The sequence below is a fragment of the Lepisma saccharinum genome, chromosome 8 (genome assembly GCF_977018435.1).
Source record: "Lepisma saccharinum chromosome 8, izLepSacc3.1, whole genome shotgun sequence".
Lineage (NCBI taxonomy): Eukaryota > Metazoa > Arthropoda > Insecta > Zygentoma > Lepismatidae > Lepisma > Lepisma saccharinum.
This window is the reverse complement of record NC_139236.1, coordinates 80032063-80052587: the sequence shown is the minus strand read 5'-3', so window position 1 is coordinate 80052587 and position 20525 is coordinate 80032063. Positions and strand designations below refer to the sequence as shown.

At 35.2% G+C, this 20525-nt stretch overlaps 1 protein-coding gene across 1 annotated transcript in view; it reads left to right on the top strand.

Moving 5' to 3' along the window:
- Ars2 (arsenic resistance protein 2) overlaps nt 1-20525 on the top strand; it is a 91303-nt gene that overhangs the window by 46381 nt on the left and 24397 nt on the right. The window contains exons 8-13 of the mRNA XM_083127894.1: nt 12770-12927; nt 15498-15605; nt 16023-16210; nt 18252-18470; nt 19259-19399; nt 19909-20112. Of these exons, the coding sequence (XP_082984020.1) occupies nt 12770-12927; nt 15498-15605; nt 16023-16210; nt 18252-18470; nt 19259-19399; nt 19909-20112 (1018 nt within the window). The remainder of the gene's footprint in view (nt 1-12769; nt 12928-15497; nt 15606-16022; nt 16211-18251; nt 18471-19258; nt 19400-19908; nt 20113-20525) is intronic.

The window sequence follows — 20525 nt, the reverse complement described above, 5'->3', positions numbered from 1 at the left end:
GCATTTTTTCTTTCCTTGGGTACAGTTTGGAGAAATTTAATATTATTCTTGAATCATTGCACTTAAGCTGAGTATCGATGTACCAGTATTTAAAAGTATCAGTTCAAATTGAGCTAGTGATATCTTTCCAGAGTCCAAGCATCTTGAGGGGTCTGCAAAATACACTAAGGGCCCTAAATATATGTGTGACGCACTTGCAATAATTGGTTATTAATTTATATCAATAACCTGTATCTCGATCCTATTACGAGGGCAAATCAATAAGTCTGTTCCACGATTTTTTTTCACAGCAATTTATTGGTCAAACAAGACAACAATAGGTGTGCAGGAGTAGCAGTTCGTTGCTTATTTTTCTATATATCGACTACCGATGGCAATGCATTTTTCCCACCGTGACACCAATTTGGATATGCCAGTGGCATAGAACATCGTCGGCTGCTGCTACAGTTCACGATCAGACTAGAAGTTCTGGCCAGACAATGCCTTCTTCAGGGTTCCCACACACCTGGAAAACCTGGAAATCTCGGGGAATTTGAAAAAATACAAATCTCAGGGAAAATCTTGTAATTGATTAATGGTTCCCAATGAAGCAAAACTGAGGGATTATAATATGCTCCTGTCTGTGGATAATCCAAGCTGTTGTAGCATTTCTCTTTCAGCAAGGAACTCGTATCTATTTGTTTGTCTGTTTCTTGTTTTTAAATGTGATTCCAGGGCTGGTGACCAAGTGTATACCCTCATATATTTTGCACTTTTTAAAATTTAATTAACCGATTTCGATCTTTTACATGACGTTAAATATATGCGATGTGCTCAGCGCATGGAAGACCTGATACAGGAAATTCTCAGGAGAAAGAGACTGAAGGCTGTAACTGGTGATAAAGTAATTTGCCAGTTTAAGACATGTTTGCACAATGTCAGTAGTGAAAAGGAATTGAAAGAGAAGTTTTGTAACTTTTCAATCAAAACTGATGCACTAGATTCTTTTTTCACAGGTGTCATGAAGGGCAAGGATGACTTCTCTGAGTTATGGAGCACTGTTAAGTTGGTTTTGATTTTATCACATGACAATGCATATATGGAAAGTGGGTTTTCTGTAAATAAGCAGGTTTTAATAGAAAACTTGAAAGAAGAGTCTGTTGTGGCTATTCGGCAAGTTTATGATGCAGTGAAAGTGGTAGGAGGAGTGTCAAATGTAGAAGTAAGCAAAGATATGATCCAGAGTGTTAAAGGTGCACGTATTAGATACGAAGAAGCATTGCAGAAGATGAGAAAGAAATGTGATCACAAAGAAAACAAAAGGAAAGAAATGAAACGTAAAGCAAGCGAGATCTGTGCTTTACAAGCCAAACAACAAAAGATGCAAGAAGAAGCAAAGGCTATTGCAGAACAATTAAAAAAAAACTTGAAGCTTCTGAGAAGTAAAGTTTCTTAATTTGTACATTAAGTACATTTCTTGTTTTATATTTCAGTCTCAGTAACTTATTATTCCTTTTTACATCGGTACTAATAATTGTCACTTCATTTTTATATGTTTTAAAAATTCCAATAATTTAACTATTATTGTATTCATTACAGATTAATTGATATTGTATCTATTTATAAACATCTATGAAAAGTGAAAATATTTCAATGTTATATATCAGATATGTTAGAAATTGTTTTAGAGTTTTTTAAAGTTCTGGAAAACTGCTCATCTTTGTTCTTAATTACATGCAAAGAAGTGTAATTTTATTTTATTATTGAACTAGTTTTGTTATTTGCATCAGAAAACAACAGTAATAAAGAAGGTGAGGATAGTATGGCTATGAGGGGAAATGGAGGAGGCCATTGTAAAATTATAGTAGTCTTTTACTGTGCATTCAATACTCTGGAAAACTCGGGGGGGGGGGGGGGGGGGAAATGGATTTGGAGTTTGCGTGGGAACCCTGCTTCTTCATATGGCCGAAGAGGTGATAGTCAGAGGGTGGCAGATCTGGACTGTATGGTGGATGTTCCATGCTTTCCCAGCTGTACAGAGTGATTTTTTCCTTGACCACCATGGTGACGTGTGGCCATGCGTTGTCGTGAAGGCCTTGAACCGCTGACACCAATTCCCAATGGCTTTGCGGCACAGGACGTCGTCCCCATACACCCGCATCACCCTCGCGTGAATCTCCGTCGGTGTTTTGCCTTCAGCCCAGAAGAACCGCACCATGGAACGCTGCTCCTCAACCATCGACAATGTCAGGCAGGTAGCCATGTTCGTCATTGCTGCCGTCTGTGGCAGAGACAAAGGAACATTACAAAATCACTCATTATGACCTCGGGTTGGATGACATTTGCGGTACCCAAAAGTTCATCTTGGTGTGATTATCCAATCCTCTGCAAAAAAAAATCGTGGAACCGACTTACTGATTTGCCCTCGTACAATTGCAACATGAAGAGAAATGCAAAGTACACATTTTGTCTTTTTTTTACCAATGATTGCACCCATTTTTCTTGAGAATGTGCCCTCAATATGAAGCTTTTAAATTAAATGACTTACTGGTTCCACATCATCCTCTGTCATTTCCTCTTCACCTTCTTCTGTATACTCCTACATGATTTATGTTGCGCACATCGCGCTGCGACGCTTTAACCATTTTTGTCAGTATAATTCTAACTCAGTATCAACACAATAGGTAGTAGCTATGGTGCTATATTGGAAAGGAAATTTAAATTTACATATACTGATAACTTTATAATTATTATATTGATAAAAATGAAAGAAAAAACTAGAAACAACCAAAATTACAAGAGCATCAAATTATGCCTTTGTTTACAAGAATCTTTATAAGATATCAATGCTATACATAAGAAAATATATATATATATCTTTGTTATCTCCTTCCAGGATAAAGCAAGTCTTTGTATCTACAATTCTGAGCTTCAGTTTTTGAAATTCATCATCTTCTCAAATCACCTCCAAACGTAGAACATATAAGTGTCACTCTATGCGACCTTCCTCCAAGCACTCATTTGAGGAACTGTAACATTTACAAGCCAGCCCCTTAAGGAAGATGAAAACAGATACTTATTCACTGCTTCCAATTCAACATGGCATCTTTTATACATATCAGTGTCATTCCATAACTTTCGAATCTTTATAAGATTATATCATGATCAAAGTTCATTCAAGTCATAAAAGGCTTCTATATAACTTAAACATCCAAGTTATTATAACGTGGCCAAGTTTAATCTTTAAAAGCAACAATTATTATACAAATATATAACCATCCCATATTGATATATTTGTCCTTATCTTTGTTCCCTCTTGAGCTCCACACCAAGTCACAGACAACTAGTATTAGAGCAACTAGTTCAAGCCAGATTTTTTAGTATGTGTTTTCTTCAATTGTTTTTGTTTTATATTTTTGTCCATAAGTGCTTAACAGCTTGAATGTTTGTGTAGTAAATGTACATATTTGCTCTGTTACAGCTATTTTACTATGTATATCACAATATACTTATCTATTGATCACAATTACCATTTTTTGAATGTTGATACAAAATACCAAGTATGACATCACAATGTACATTGAACAATTTTAAAGAGTTGACCTTTGTATATAAACCTTGAAGCCAATGCAAATGTACACAATTTCAATAAATTTAATTATAAATTTGAATGTATCATATCTTTCTTGTCTGAAAGAACACATATGATTGAAGATATTTGTTTTTCATATTGCCAGTCAAAAATAACTGTTATGACCAACTTATTATAAATATTGCACAAATGTGGAACTTTGAACTTAGCCTAACCATTTTCAAATGTTGTTATGAGAATGTATTATTTATATTGTCATACTGGCGCTCAACAAGGGACGAACCCACAACAACAGATCTGAGCACTACTGAGAATTTTAACATATAACAATTAATATAATGCCTCTATATTTACAAACTGTTTTCATGTTTACCATTATAATCATCTGAGTATAACTGAATATTTGTTTTCCAACAATGCAACCAGAACTTGTTCATCATGAACCAATACAGTGCAACTACACATAATGAGTTTTTAGTACATAATAATGTTGCAAAACAAAATTTAAAAAAATCAAGTTCTACATACCCACAATTATTATCTAGTGAAGTTCCATATGAACCATTTTTACATAAAACAATGTAGCTACATAACATTTTTATTTATTATCAACCAATGAAGTACCATTAAGAACTTCATTCTTAATCTGAGAGCATAATTTCTATATTAATCTTTATTTAGCCAAAAATATATTAATTATAATTTTCTATATGTAGAGTAGATTACCTATGGTCCAACTAAGTTTCATAAACTAGTAAAGCATAATTGGGAATTCATCCATTTATCTAGTAACATCAGCTAACAAGACAAGAATCTAAGTCCTTGCATCGAGAAGCAAACATCCTCAGATTTACGGAGTGCTGAATATAAGATTTCTTACATTGCAAATGAATTTATGCAAGAAATGTATAAATTATGATGTGCGCACAAAAATTATAAATCATAAATAACAGTTGTTCCTGAACTCACAGCGTCATAGCACGAATTTCCTATTCTGCCCTTTGTGAACACATTTTGGAGCCATAATGCATTCTAGCATTTTAAAGGAACCTACTACTTGACTTAAGCTTGGATCAACACGTCTTTGCTTCTTGTCAAGTTTATTTCTATTTGAGCCTACAATTCAACTCTTGGAATCTTAGAGCTCTAGAAAATGTTTTTAAGCCACAGCTAAATCTTAATATTAAAATCTATTATGCACATGCTATCACATTATATTATACATTTTTTGCACCCAAAATACACATAACAAAGAATATTTGTTATATTGAATTTTTCCACCGCTAATCACAACTAAGGATCAAGATATACGAATGAGGACCAATGTCAGATTACGAAGATCAACTTAAGGCAAACTCTACACATGAATACTTCATACCTGAACTAAAGTTTCAGACTCAAGGAAAGAAGCACGAAAAATGAGAAAATTTTTACATTGACGTCTGACTAAAGAAAAATTGTGCATAAAGTACTGTGACTCACTGTACCACCCTTAAGCAACAGTCTAAGAGAAGAACTCAACCAACCAACCCACATGGGTATGTTTGTGAAACAAAGCAGTATCTTTTGTCCTTCAAACCAACAAAATAAACAATATGTTATCAGTTAAGATATCATTATCATGTTTTGTAATATGTTTGAAAATATTGCATTATACATTTATGAAGTATGAACATAAATATTGGATATATAATCTCAGATGCATAACACTGTCAAACATATACATGTGTGTATTAAAAAGAATTTACAACCATGAATCAATTTTTGATTATCAGAATTGCTTTGAGTTTGCAATTGAGAAAATACTATCTGAAATTGTCAAAAAATTAATCAATCTGTGTCTACTCTTAATATAGATCACACTTATAGAGAATGACATCACACTGACAATACCTTGTGAAAGCTCATTACTATAATATCTTCAAGTGCAAAGATATCATATGATCATGTCAAAGTCCTTTAATATGCTGTCAAAATAAATCACAAATTAACGTTGTTATTCATTTAGAATAAAACAACTAAAATATACCTCATACCAACAAAATTTCATCCTAGTCTGTATAAATATTTTATCAATCCTAGCAAGTGCATTGATAAAATAACATATCTCTGAGGCTTAATTGACTAAAATCTTTGTAACGTAGTCATGTGTGATTTCAGAAGTCATCAAAAATACATCTAACATATCTTTAATCCAAAACATGGTAAGAATGGTTATCTCAAAAGATACTTGATACTTACGATCATTATAAATATAAGACACGTGGCTCAGAGTAATCACTTATTTAATTAAGTACATTTATATTATAACATAAATGGAACATTACATTCCCTGAAAAAACTAGTGTAACTGGTCTTAATATGTATTTTTCCTTCATAAATGTGGAAATAGTCAACCTTCAATCATCATATATAGCAGCACCATCGTGTGGCTTAGCTTGATAAGTGTATTTGAAATCATAAATACCTAACCTATCAATACTACACGATTACTATTGGAAGAATCCAAACTTGATAAAGCACCAAAGATACATGTGCATCATAAAAAAAATATATATATTCATATAATAAATATTTCTACATTAAGTGTCACAATAGGACTTACTATTGCCTTTACGTGAACACTTCACAATGCTTTCATGCAACTGTGGCATGGAATTATGAGTGACGAGCTTGGATCATCTAGTGGATGTCTCTGCTACATGTCAACTTCATAAAATATACGAGGAAACAATTCATCTTCAGGAATTATTGACTTAACAATTCCCTAATAGCAAATAAAATAATTCTCGTATATAAGCATTTTAAATGCACTTACATTCTTGGTACACTACCACTACTTAACTAACATCTTGGGTAACATCTTTCACCAGCTATTCAAGTTTGTTACATAGATGAACTATTATTAAAGTGTTTTAAAATTTGCTTTTGTTGTGCATAATAATGCCAAGTTTCCCACAAACGTGCGGAGTTATATTTAAGTATAATAAACTTAAATATAGTGATCATGCAACTAAATTGTGCATAAAATAAATCACAAACTTGTACTTCAAAATATTATATTGTATTTTTGTCCATCAAAATGAACAGTAGTACTGTGGTCAAATATACCTCCCTAGACCAACAGTCTAGAAGATACTCCCAACCAACCACCCTTATAAGTTGATGTGTTAAGCAGTTATTACATCTAGGTAAGATATAGAAGCTAAAGAAACATCAACTAGTCTAACTTGGGCAAGAAACTTCTGCACAAGATCACTAATTTTATATTACAAAATAAATAAAGAAGTATATTGTATATGCCTACTTAAATATTTAATTTGATACCTAAATTTGATTTGTGTTATTGGCTTTGGAGTCTCCAATTAGAAGCTGAACTCCGAGTATAAGCAGAGTTTCTATAAGTTTTGCTACGGCTACCGTCACTAGTTTTGCTACGGCCACCGTCACTATCTGATCGGTAATACTCTATTTTATCATAACCATCACCATTGTTATTGCTCTCTCTGCGTACTGTGTTTTGCACCCTTGTATCACATGATTGTTTATCATGCTGCTGTTGAATTTGATTACAAACATCAGAAGATGATTGTTTGTTATTATTTTTATTAAAAGTCCTAGAATTTCTATAGGATTTACTAGAATACCTATCCTTATTTCTATTTTGATCATTAGCACATGAAACATTTGCTACTCTAGCCTTATTCTTTGGATTATAATTATTTCTGTTCATGTCATTGAACCGTGCAGGATTATTTCTTAAAGATTGAAAATTTTCAATTACTTGCAACGTTTGCTGCAATGTACGTACGTTATTGATCACCATGTGTTCACTAATCCTGTGTGGTAATAATGAGGCTAATTGTGCTATCAAATGAGGTTCTTCAGCATGAGGCTGAGTAGACTTCAAAATTTTGTAGTTCTTATTTGCATATTGTAACAGGCTTACATTACTCTCTTTTGTAAAAGGAGAATTCAAAGTTTGAGTCAACTTTACTGATTTCCAGCGGTCATTCTGATAATGTGCCAAAAAAGCCTTTTTAAATTCAGAATAAGTGGTAAACTGATTCTTTACTTCTAAGTACCAAGTTCTAGCACAATCAGTTAGAAGTTTTGGTATGTACTTCAAGAATTGACTTTCTTTGATGTCATAAATATCTAGGTTTTCCTCTACTTTTTCTAAGAATTCCGATGGTGCAAACTCTAAAGATATCCCATCAAAATGAGGGAAATGCCTCAAGTCCTGTGGTTTAATGAGAACTTTAATTTGACTCTTATTACAATTAGTCAATGGAACATCTACTGAATGACTAACATTAGTCATATGACCAGCATCATGTTGTGCATATGAAATTTTGTCATCAACATTATTATTAGCAACTGATTTGTTCTTCCTCAATTTTCGACGCTTAGATGCTAATCTTGTATTTCGGTATGGACCACTAAGCATACTTACTCTATCATGATCTGAATCTGTACTATTACCAGGTGTATAAGCTTAAATCTGCTGTTTTGTAGTCAGAAAAACACATGGTTTGTTCATAGAAAGCAACAAGAAATTTATTCAAAGTACTTGCCCTCGCGAGCTACACATTTTGCCCACCTCTCGGGCAATTTGTGGATACCACGCCAAAAACAGTCCTCCTCTTTCGAGGCAAACCACTCATCAAGCCATGTTCGGACGTCTGCATACGAATCGAAGTGCTGCTCAGCGAGGGCGTGGCCCATCGACGAAAACAGATGGTAGTCGGAAGGGGCAAGGTCTGGTGAATAGGCGGGATGGGGTAGCACCTCCCAGTTGCGTGTCCCCAAACAGTTTTGGACCAGTCTTGACGTGTGCGATGGGGCGTTGTCGTGGAGGAAAATCAGCTTTTCATGTCTTTGTTGATAATCCGGCCTTTTGTCACACAGAGCAAGGTGCAATTTGATCAGTTGTTGGTGGTAGCTGTGGGCAGTGACAGTTTCACCAGGTTACAACAGCTCAAAGTAGACGATACCCTGTTGATCCCACCAAACACACAGCATCGTCTTCCAGCCGAAGCAATTTGGTCTCGAGGAAGATGTTGATGGTTGGCCGGTATCAACCCACGATTTCTTGCGTTTAGGATTCTCGAAACATATCCACTTTTCATCGCCAGTCACAATCCGATGCAGGAAAGACTTTCTTTTTTGTCTCGCAAGCAAGATTTCGCATGTGTTTTGCCGTCTCTCCAGCTGCCGATCGGTCAATTCATGCGGCACCCATTTTTCGATCTTTTGAACCTTTCCCATGGCACGTAGATGCATGGAAATAGCTGCTTGGGTAACACCCAATTGCTCGGCAAGCATCTTTTGCGTTTGGGTATCGTCCTCGTCCAAAAGAGCCTGCAATTGATTGTCCTCAACCTTCCTGGGCCGATTTTCATGCTTCTTGTCGCTCAGGTCAAAATTGCCGTCTTTGAACCGACGAAACCAATCGCTGCACGTTGTTTCCGATACAGCACTGTCACCGTAGGCCTCCACAAGCATTCGATGCGATTCGGCAGCCGATTTCTTCAAATGGAAGCAGAAAAGCAGAGCTTCCCGCATATGCTCTTTTTCTGGCACAAAACTAGACATGCTTACCACAGGAACACTGTCTGTTGTTGTCTGCACGTGCTGACGATGTGCACTGATTCGTGTTGACAGATGTCCAACTCATACAAACACCAGGTATGGTGTGCCCATGGTAGCTTCATACGCTCACTAACGCCATCTATGAGCAAACAGCAGATTTAAGCTTATACACCTGGTATACATCTCAGATTCAGTATTCACTCCTATATTATGTCTAACAAGACTACTTTTTGGTGAACCATGACAAACTTCATCTTTATTCCCAACTGTATGTTGTCTCTGATTTACAGTGTGAGAACTCATTCGAGGTGTAAAGTCACTCTGTGCTTTAGCTGTATTTTTAACTGCTATTATATCATGAGTTGATAATGGTGTTAATGCATTATTAACTACACTCATGATATTGGTTTCTATTTGTAGAAGTGCATTCTTAACACCTAATTCCAAAGAAGAGTTGATATTGCCTTTATTATTTACATCATGCAACTTATGCAATTCATCATCTCTATAATACTTGTGCCTTGTACTAATATCCACCGACTTATCACTATCCACATCACTCCTAATTGCATCATTCTCTGGAACGCGAGTGATAATAATATGCCTTGCACTGCTAGACATAACTTCTTTATCAACCTCATCATGTTGTATGCCAATAGATTTGACATCAACCTGTGGTTCAGTTGAATTAGCATACTTGGTTTCACTTCGTAACTTAATTAGATCATTACTTAATGTACCAAGTGATACACTACACTGAGCACAAACCTCAAGACATTGGTCCAGTTGAGAAGTAAACTGTTTGGATAAATTACTAACTGTATCGTCTAATTTTTTATCCATATCCGCAGCAAGATAAACTAGCTCATCATTCATCCTTTGATCCAGTAATTGAACTTTCTTTTCTAACTTTTCTGTTCTATCTAAGCATTCCTTACGGAACTGTGAAATATCAACCTTAATTTCTCTAAGTTCCTTACTTTGAGCTTTACTGGCTTCAATGCTTTCTTTCATCTGACTCTGCACAGCACAGATACCTTCTTTCATTTCACCTTGCACTGCAGAGATACCTTCTTTCATTTCACCTTGCACTGCAGAGATACCTTCTTTCATTTCACTTTGCACTGCAGAGATACCTTCTTTCATTTCACCTTGCACTGCAGAGATACCTTCTTTCATTTCACTTTGCACTGCAGAGATACCTTCTTTCATTTCCGCCTGCTGCGATTTGAGCATCATCACAATGTCAGCCAATGTGATCTCCTTCTCCATAATGTTAGGTATTGAAACTAATATCAGAAAGAAGAATATTCACAACTCAATAACTTATTCTTTCCTATCCAATAATTGTACCATTTGAGTCCTCATAATCTAAGTTTATCCATTTTTGTCAGTATAATTCTAACTCAGTATCAACACAATAGGTAGTAGCTATGGTGCTATATTGGAAAGGAAATTTAAATTTACATATACTGATAACTTTATAATTATTATATTGATAAAAATGAAAGAAAAAACTAGAAACAACCAAAATTACAATAGCATCAAATTATGCCTTTGTTTACAAGAATCTTTATAAGATATCAATGCTATACATAAGAAAATATATATATATATCTTTGTTATCTCCTTCCAGGATAAAGCAAGTCTTTGTATCTACAATTCTGAGCTTCAGTTTTTGAAATTCATCATCTTCTCAAATCACCTCCAAACGTAGAACATATAAGTGTCACTCTATGCGACCTTCCTCCAAGCACTCATTTGAGGAACTGTAACATTTACAAGCCAGCCCCTTAAGGAAGATGAAAACAGATACTTATTCACTGCTTCCAATTCAACATGGCATCTTTTATACATATCAGTGTCATTCCATAACTTTCGAATCTTTATAAGATTATATCATGATCAAAGTTCATTCAAGTCATAAAAGGCTTCTATATAACTTAAACATCCAAGTTATTATAACGTGGCCAAGTTTAATCTTTAAAAGCAACAATTATTATACAAATATATAACCATCCCATATTGATATATTTGTCCTTATCTTTGTTCCCTCTTGAGCTCCACACCAAGTCACAGACAACTAGTATTAGAGCAACTAGTTCAAGCCAGATTTTTTAGTATGTGTTTTCTTCAATTGTTTTTGTTTTATATTTTTGTCCATAAGTGCTTAACAGCTTGAATGTTTGTGTAGTAAATGTACATATTTGCTCTGTTACAGCTATTTTACTATGTATATCACAATATACTTATCTATTGATCACAATTACCATTTTTTGAATGTTGATACAAAATACCAAGTATGACATCACAATGTACATTGAACAATTTTAAAGAGTTGACCTTTGTATATAAACCTTGAAGCCAATGCAAATGTACACAATTTCAATAAATTTAATTATAAATTTGAATGTATCATATCTTTCTTGTCTGAAAGAACACATATGATTGAAGATATTTGTTTTTCATATTGCCAGTCAAAAATAACTGTTATGACCAACTTATTATAAATATTGCACAAATGTGGAACTTTGAACTTAGCCTAACCATTTTCAAATGTTGTTATGAGAATGTATTATTTATATTGTCATAACGCCAAGGGTCCCGGGTTCGAATCCCGGTCGGGCTTGCTTGTTTGTGAATGTCCATTCATCAATTTCATCCTTTCCTCACTCATCCTCATCTTCGCAAATTAGCCAAGAGGCACAAAACGCGAAGTAAAATAAACTAAATCAATCAATCAATCAATCAATGATTTATGTTGCATCGAACCATAAGAAAAATGCCTGTGTACAGTTCAATTTCGATTTATGTCTGTTACACTACTAACTACTTTGGAGTTTTAGCGATTAGTTACTGTGTGTTTGCTTGATAATGTTTTCTTTCACTTCCATATACTCCTGTATGATTCTTCTCTTGCAAACCAGCCATTTGTATACTGTTGTTTTGGTTACGGTCTGCTGCTGACATCTAGGTCATGTGTGTGTGGTGCGAAGGGGTTTCGTAGTTAGGTTAGGTGAGTCAAGTTTAGGGCTCCTAGTGTTAGCATTTTCCCTAAATGCTTTCAACATCTCATGTTGATGCTGGTCTCAAAGACACTCCTTCGGGCCTCGTGTCGGCAGTAGTCTATGGAATGCTTTTTCAATGGGAAACTGAGATATTTGCATAAGGTAACTTTTGCAACTTCTTTTTGCCAATAAATAGGGACTTTTTGGAGCTGCAAACAGTGCTAATTACTTTCAGAAAGCTTCAAATTTACCTTCACAATCATTTCCACTATTCTGCGATACTTTCTTCTATGAACAAAAAATGTATTTTTGATGGTAAGCGCAGAAGCCTCTAAGGTACATTTTACTTCTTTTCCGTCCAATAAATTGCACTTTTCGGAACTCCAAACAGTGGTAATTACTTTCACCAAAGCTCGAATTTACTGTAACAATAATTTATACACTTCTGCAATACTTTGTTTTTCTCCCATGAAATTTGTAAAAATCATTAAACATTCGGTAGTGTTAACGAATTTTACAGTTAAAAACACTTTTTTTGCAGCATTTAAGTTTTATGATGTTAAAAATCATGTTACTTATGTTTCTTCTTTTACAGGAAGGATGAGAAGAAGAAAGAGAGAGAGAAAGTTCCATCTCCTCCAGAACCAAAGAAAGATCCCTCGCAACCACTTAAGTTAACTATTACTTCAGAACAGGTCGAGCTGCAGAAGAAAGCCAAGGAGTTCCTGAAACAGAAGGAGAATTGCGAACAAGGTAAACATTCTCTCATGTTATATTCAGGTCAGAATATTTTTTCCTTTGCAAACTGGCTAAAATAGCTGTAACAACTAGATTACTTATGACAGTAGTATTAATTTAGTATATTCTGAAACAACATACTTTGTATTGTAAAGAATTGTGTGAACTCATCTGCCAAAATATATTTTTTTAAATTTATTTTGCTTTTAGTTATTTAGCATGGCTTTCCTGATACTTTTGACTAATCTCGACAACGAAGATGAGTGATGAAATTGAAGGGACACTCACAAAGAGCACCATGGCCAGGCCAGGATTCGAACCTGGGAATCCTTGGCATCGTAACACGGTGTGCTAACAACTTCACCATGGAAGTTGGCTCATCTGCCAAAGTATCTGGCTCTATCCTTGGAAGTGTCCAATGAGAATAGGTCAATGTTTTAAAGACAGGACAAGCCACTACTGGTAAACCTGGTGTTTCTTTGTATTGCTAAATCTACAAAAATATGTGGGAAACCTTATTTCAAAATTCATTACCTGGGGGTAGGGGTAAAACACCCAACTGTCAGCCTGTGTACCAATGTATTGTCATGGTTCAATTGTTAAAAGAAGAGAGCATTTGTGTGTTTGTAAATGTAGGCATCAGTGGTACCACAGTTCTGAAACTGAGAGTGTTTGCATGTTATGAGTGTATTGGTATCGTGGTTTTCTTGAAATCAAGGGGTTTCGGGTTTATTACCCAGTGGAAACATAGTAGTTTGAATCCCACTTTAAACTGTAGGTCTGATCCCGATTAGCCTGTGTGCACATGAGGTGGACTTTAAACAGCTCAAAATCATGTTATACACCCAGAGGCGCAACCATGAATTTTTATTTGTGTGGGGGGGTGCAAGTACCAGGAAAAATGTACCAATAATAATAATAGTTTATTTATTTAAAGTACTGGCATATAATAATAATGATGCTAATATTAATAATAATATTATTATAACATTATTATTATTAATTTGCTTTATTTTATTTCGCTTTTGTGCCACTTTCGGCTAATTTGCAAAGATGGGGATGAGTGATGGTATAATGAAATTGATGAATGGACACTCACAAACATCCATACCAAGACGGGATTCGAACCTGGAACCAACATTATTATTATTATTATTATTAGTAGTAGTAGTAGTATGAAAGATGTTATTACCCTCGAAAATTATGCAAAAAGAGGGATAGAAGTTGGTGCTAAAGCATTTGTTTTCGAACAAACTATTTGAATTATTTTTAAACACTTTCAATTTCACATTAATAATGGAAAACAAGCACACAAACTATTTTTGAAAGACTTGATAAATGCTTGATAAATGCATTCCAAATATAATTCTTTTTTACATTAACATGTATAACTTTCATGCACGATGTATGTTTTACACATATGCAACATGGAGCGACGTGGACACTAAAATGTGTGTGTATTCAAAGTTTCTGTAATACATATACAGTATATATTATTTAAATACATTACACAACCAATTCGTCCATCTCACTATAAACCAACAGCAAAAATTACATAATTGTCTCTCAAATGTGCACACTCCCTTTCCTCAAGACAATTATTGATGCATTTAAAACAATCAATTAGGACAAGTCTTATTTCTCTGTCTGGAAATTTACAATGCATTACAGAGAACAATGATAGACTGCAAGGAAGAAAATTTTTGGATCCAATTTTCTTGCAGGCAGAAATCAATATTGATTTAATATAGGGCACACATAATTTCACGGGACGCCAATGCATTCTCTCCTTTACAACTTTTGTGCCTCCCCAATGGTGTAGTGGTAACATTGTCACCTTGCGATCAAGGGGTCTTGGGTTCGATACCCGGTAGAGGCACATGGCACAGTGGTTCGGATCCCACTTTAAACTGTAGGTCCAGTCCTGATTAGCCTTGCTGTACGTAAAGTGGACTTAAAACCACAAATTAATCAATAAATTTTACAACTTACTTTCGTTTGGCGCCTAGGGCCAACTCCCGCCGCCCTCTAATTCTGGTTGATAAGACGAAGAAAATAGGCATTGCGAGCCAAGCGAGTAAGAAAATTTTACGAATAGTTTTTATTTGCATAAAATTTGAAGTTGTGGCCAGTAATTGCCCCCCTGCAGGTACACTTGGCTGTCAATGTTTGCCCCATCCCCCCCAGAACTCATTTCCATCCAAGGTTAGGGGGCGCCCTCTGGTTACGCCACTGTATACACCCACATTCAAAGCCATACATTCTTAAAATGTCTCTCACAATGTACAGTATGTACTTGCTTCCTGCTGAAGCATAAATTATACATCCTATGCGCTTGCATTAAATTTGAATGTACATTAACAATTCTGTTGAATGTCAGTAGTATGGTGACAACCCAGAACTGTCCATGACATTACAAGATCTAAATCCATTTGGTTTCTGAACTTGGTACCTATAAAACATCTTGGCATCAGTTGACGTAACTACACATTTCTTATAAATGGTTAGTAATATTGATAATGCCAAACATATATGTGTATATATCTTTTTTTGCTACAGGGAAATAATAATATTTTTTTTTCTAGAAGTCACAGTGAAAAAAAGGAAGAGAGAGTATGATTTTGAAAGCGGGAGTGACTTCAGCGATGAAGATATTGGTGAACGTATCATTCATACCGGAAATGATGAAACATGTAAGTCCTATTTTAGAAATGTAGAGTGACTACCTATGTGAGGTTGTGTTGTATGTGTATCTTGGTGTAGCTTGAAGTTGTGGTAAACCAGAACAAAACGTCACAGATGAAATAATATAAAAACCACTAAAAATAAGTGGGTTTGATTATTTTGCATCTACATGTAAGTTTACTTTAGTTGTGCTCATCAATGTATTTCTAAAACTTGTCTTTCCTTTGGCAAAATCCTGGAAGATGAGAAGTTTTTCATACTGTGCTGCTGCTTTTACAATTTGTTAATTTTGGCCAAGATAAGACAAAGATGTTCCCACATGTGTCTCAAGACAAGCGTTACATTTTGGTTTGAAATAGTTATATTTTCCACAGTACAACAATATGATTTGATTTTTTAAAAAAAAAAACATTTAATTGTTGCAGCACCAATGGAAGAAGAGCCTCCACCACCTGGCTTAGATGCGAAAGAAGAACCTACAGAAGACGAAAAGCCTCCGGAGAAAGAAGAAGGTGAAATGGATACGGTGAAAGAAGAAAAAGAAGATGAGGAGGAAGAGGAAGAAGAAGGAGAGACAAAGGGAGATGAAAAGACAGAGGACGAAGAGGAACCGGTAAGTTGTTCATTTTGAAAGTTTTGTGTTAAATGTACGGGGTACAGTTCCACACATGATACATTTCAAGTAGAGGGAAAAAGAAAAAAATGAGTTCTGTGTTTTGTATTTCTGTTCACGTAGCGATTGTAATAAAAGTTTTAAGATGATTACAAAGGTAAATAAAGGTTATTAAAAATGTCATTAGTAAACATAGTTCAACTCCCATGTATTAGATAGAAATGCATATTTCATTTGCGACGGTAACACGCAATGTGAAATGGCCTGTGATGTTCATTTTTCATGATTTTGAAAGGTGTAAGGTACATTTTTCTACTGTGTTTTGTCACGAAATGATGCAAAATAAACTCGTAAACGTGAAATTTAGAGTTTATCTGCCAACACAACAGTTTCCGATGTATGAATTATCCTGTGAGTAAAATTTGAGAAGTAAAAATGGACTCCTTTACACGGGAATAAACTTAACACTGGTAACTACATAAATGAGTTTTTAGAAAGGAAATGTTTATTTCATATAATAAGTGTAATTTTCGAATCAAATTTTGCATTTTATTCACCATCTTAAAACCGAAATATCATTTTATATACTGCTTTTCATCCCAAAATGTGGCCCGTTTTAGTACCTAAATCTTAATCTTTTATTCACCGTAAATGTGCGACCCTAATGTTTTCACTTATCGGAGCAATGTTTTGACATTTTTCACAACAGCTTAAAAAGTAAAGCTGAGCTGCAAGTATCGAAATTTAAATATTGAAATTTATAAATACCCAAAATTACTTCGAATTGTTATAATTTTCAAGTGTTGGCATTGGTGGGAATCGGTAAGTGGTGGTGTTGACTCACAGGCATACTAAAATGGAACACTTCCATTAGCACTCATGAAATTTTCCAACTGCCAGGCTGCTTAGATCATCCTCTCATTCGACTCCTCATGCTTCGTGAATTAACTGTACCACTCATGCTTAAATAATCAACGTACACAGTCTGACAATTAAGTAATGAGACAGTCGTTATCAGATGAGAAGGAAACAAAATAATTGAACATTGCCTGTTTATTGCTCAAAGTACATCCCTCTTGCATCAATACAGCAATTGGCACGGTTGGCCAACGATCGATATGACTTCTGCAAGTCTTCATGTGGTATGACTTGAAGACTGGACGTCACAACCTGTTGGGTGGTGCTTTGTTCATCAAGATTGCGTAATTTCAGCAGCAGCTTCGCTTTCGGGAACGGGAAATAATCACAGGGGGATAAATCTTAGGAGTAGAGACAATGATTCAACACTCTCACTTGTCTTCGGACTAGGGATACATAGACTACCACTGCTCTGTGGGACCGTGCATTATCGTAGAGCGGGAACCAACTGCCCGGTTCAGAATACGGATGTCTGATACAGTCAGTTCTCTTCTATAATCATTAAGAGCACTACGATAATAACAACCAGTTACATGATAAATAATTCTTCTTTGTAGCTAATCAGTGGTGAATGATAAATAATGTGTGTGCTGTCGTTAAAAAAACACAACATTTTCTTCACCCTTGGCTTTTGGACCTGCTTTTTCTTGCCTCTTGGTAAATTTAGCGACTTTCATTCAGCAATTTGTCGGTTTGTACAAGAACCGTAGTGAAAATGCTCTGTTTTGTCCTCCACAACAATAGAATTCAAGAAATGTTTATTCCCACAAGCAGTCTTCAGAATGTCTTTCATAAAACTTGATGTTCACTCACTGGTCCAGAGCTATTATGTGACCACACCCGTACACCTTTCTCACGACCTGGCAGCATAATTCCCAGCATGCCCATCTCATGTTCATGACGTGTTGCCAGGTTGTAGAGTATCAACCACACTACATCATGAATGCGTTACTTCACAGATAGAATGCACACATGGGACAATATAAAATCAGTACTGTGTATTATAGACAGTGTGACTTGCTGTTGTGACTACACATATCTCAATGTAAAACCATGGGCCATATAGACTAATGCATTTCTCTTTGTGACAAAATGTATGCTTCCATACTTTTTTGCTTTCCAGGCAGAAGAGACTGTGAAGAAAGAAGAACCAGAAAAAGAGGAGGAGGAAGAGGAAGAAGGAGCAGAAACAGAAAGTGATAAGGAAAAAATTGAGAAGGAAAAGGAAAAACCGAAAGATGATGATGATGATAAGCAGCCCAAACCTCGTCCCCTGCATAAAACAGCATCAATTTTCCTCAGGAATTTGGCACCAACCATCACCAAACAAGAGGTTGAAGCAGTAAGTATATGCTGTAGCATATTTTTTTTTAAAGAAAGTGCATATGATTGGGCATGATGCAGATTAATTTGTATATATCAGTATCATCCTATGTAGATGTATTAGTGTATTTTCAAAATTAATGAGCTGATGTATTTATTCACTATATAAGTTAGATTGCCACAAAATCGATGTAATGGATATCCAGATAATCTGAATATCTGGATAGTATGGATAGAACAGATTTGATGTAGGATTTGTAGAAAATCCATACAATGAAATACAAAAGTGATGAATAAAAGAATATGTGAATAGCCCATAAAACAAATGAATGATAAAACTGTCTGGATAATGCACACACTAGGATAATTCAGATAATCAAAATATCCCGATATCTGGATAAGGTCAATATCTATTTAAAAACATTGGCATTTCTTTGTTTATTAAAGATTTAATAACCGTGACTCAGCTGTCTTTTAAATGCAACTAACTTTAGTTATAAACGTTACAAAAATATATCCTAATATAACAAAATAAATTTTCTTACTAAGCAAAAAAAAATGGGCGGGAAAGAATACTGTGCTAGATATTTACTCACTCTCTAAGCACGTTTCAACTTATAAGAATATCCAGATATTTGAAATCTGGATTTGACCATCCCTAATATATAGTGAATAATGATGTGTTCTCCACCACAGAACAGTCTCTTATGTCAAATAAGAAAAGATTACTTTATACAATGTAGTGAATTTTAATTTTTGTTTGCTTATTGAGTACAAATATCTCTCTTACCTGTGTTTTTGTTTCAGATGTGTAAAAGGTATCCTGGGTTTCTGAGGGTTGCCATTGCAGATCCACAGCCTGAAAGACGGTGGTTCCGAAGAGGTTGGGTGTCATTTGAAAGACACGTCAATATCAAGGAAATCTGTTGGAACCTGAATAATATCCGAGTAAGTGCCAGCTTTTGGTTTTTCTATAGTATTTTTGTTTGTTTTTTTTGATCAGGGTAGCGTTAGTCAAAAAAAATCTGGTTTTCAAATTAACCAGAATCCATTTTTGTATGCATTAAATATTTCATGTGGATTATTTGGATATTCACATGGCAGATTAATATACAGGGTATTTCATAATTCCCCCTTTGATTTTGTGGGTGGTTGATTTCCGGTGGGAATTTTTCCAGTATTGTCTATACATGGAATCACCCTGGGGTTCGTCCAGTCTCTAATAAATGGCTACCGTGGGGAATAATGGCAGCCAGAGAATGGTGCTAATCACATAATCTTCACAGAATTTTGAAATGTGCAAGGGTTACCTTTACTTTTCATGTTTATTATAAATCCAGGTATCTATCAACTGGAAATTTTAAGAGATTTTATGGGAAATGCAATCGGTACATCTAAAATGCCAAACATGAGAAGTGCCCATGCTAATGGTCTACATTTTTTTGCTTTCTCTCCAGCTACGAGATTGTGAACTGGGTGCTATTGTGAATCGTGATCTGAGTCGTCGAATTAGGACCGTAAACGGCATCACATCCCATAAGCAGGTTGTTCGGCATGACATAAAGTTGGCAGCGAAAATTATCCAGAATCTGGATGCCAAGTGGGGCTTGTGGGCTGATGACGAAGGAGAGCAAAGGGATCCATCGAATGCAGCCATTCCTGTAAGTATTAGTATTATTCTTTTTCAAAACCATGTCCTAATCTACCACAAGGAATTTACAAGTTTCCAAGTTTTACTCCTTTGGTTTTCACGTTCTGTACCCAAACAAGTGATGCCTAGTAGTAACACAGCTGTGCGACAAACCTTGTAAATTATAGTTGATGGTAATGAAAAATGAGGTCTTGAATGTTTAAAATGTAGCTCATTGAAAACTAGAATATTTCACAAGGAATACAGATTGTTGACATCTTGCATCAAAATGTTATGCTTTCTTATAGTTTATCGTATTCCTGCTTTGGCAAGAAAACTTGGGGCTCCCATTGAAAAATTATCAGTCCCAAACATTCTAAGCACGTTTGCAATGTACTTTTAGGAGTTAACAAGTTACCATGAAAGAAATGCTACATCATAGTC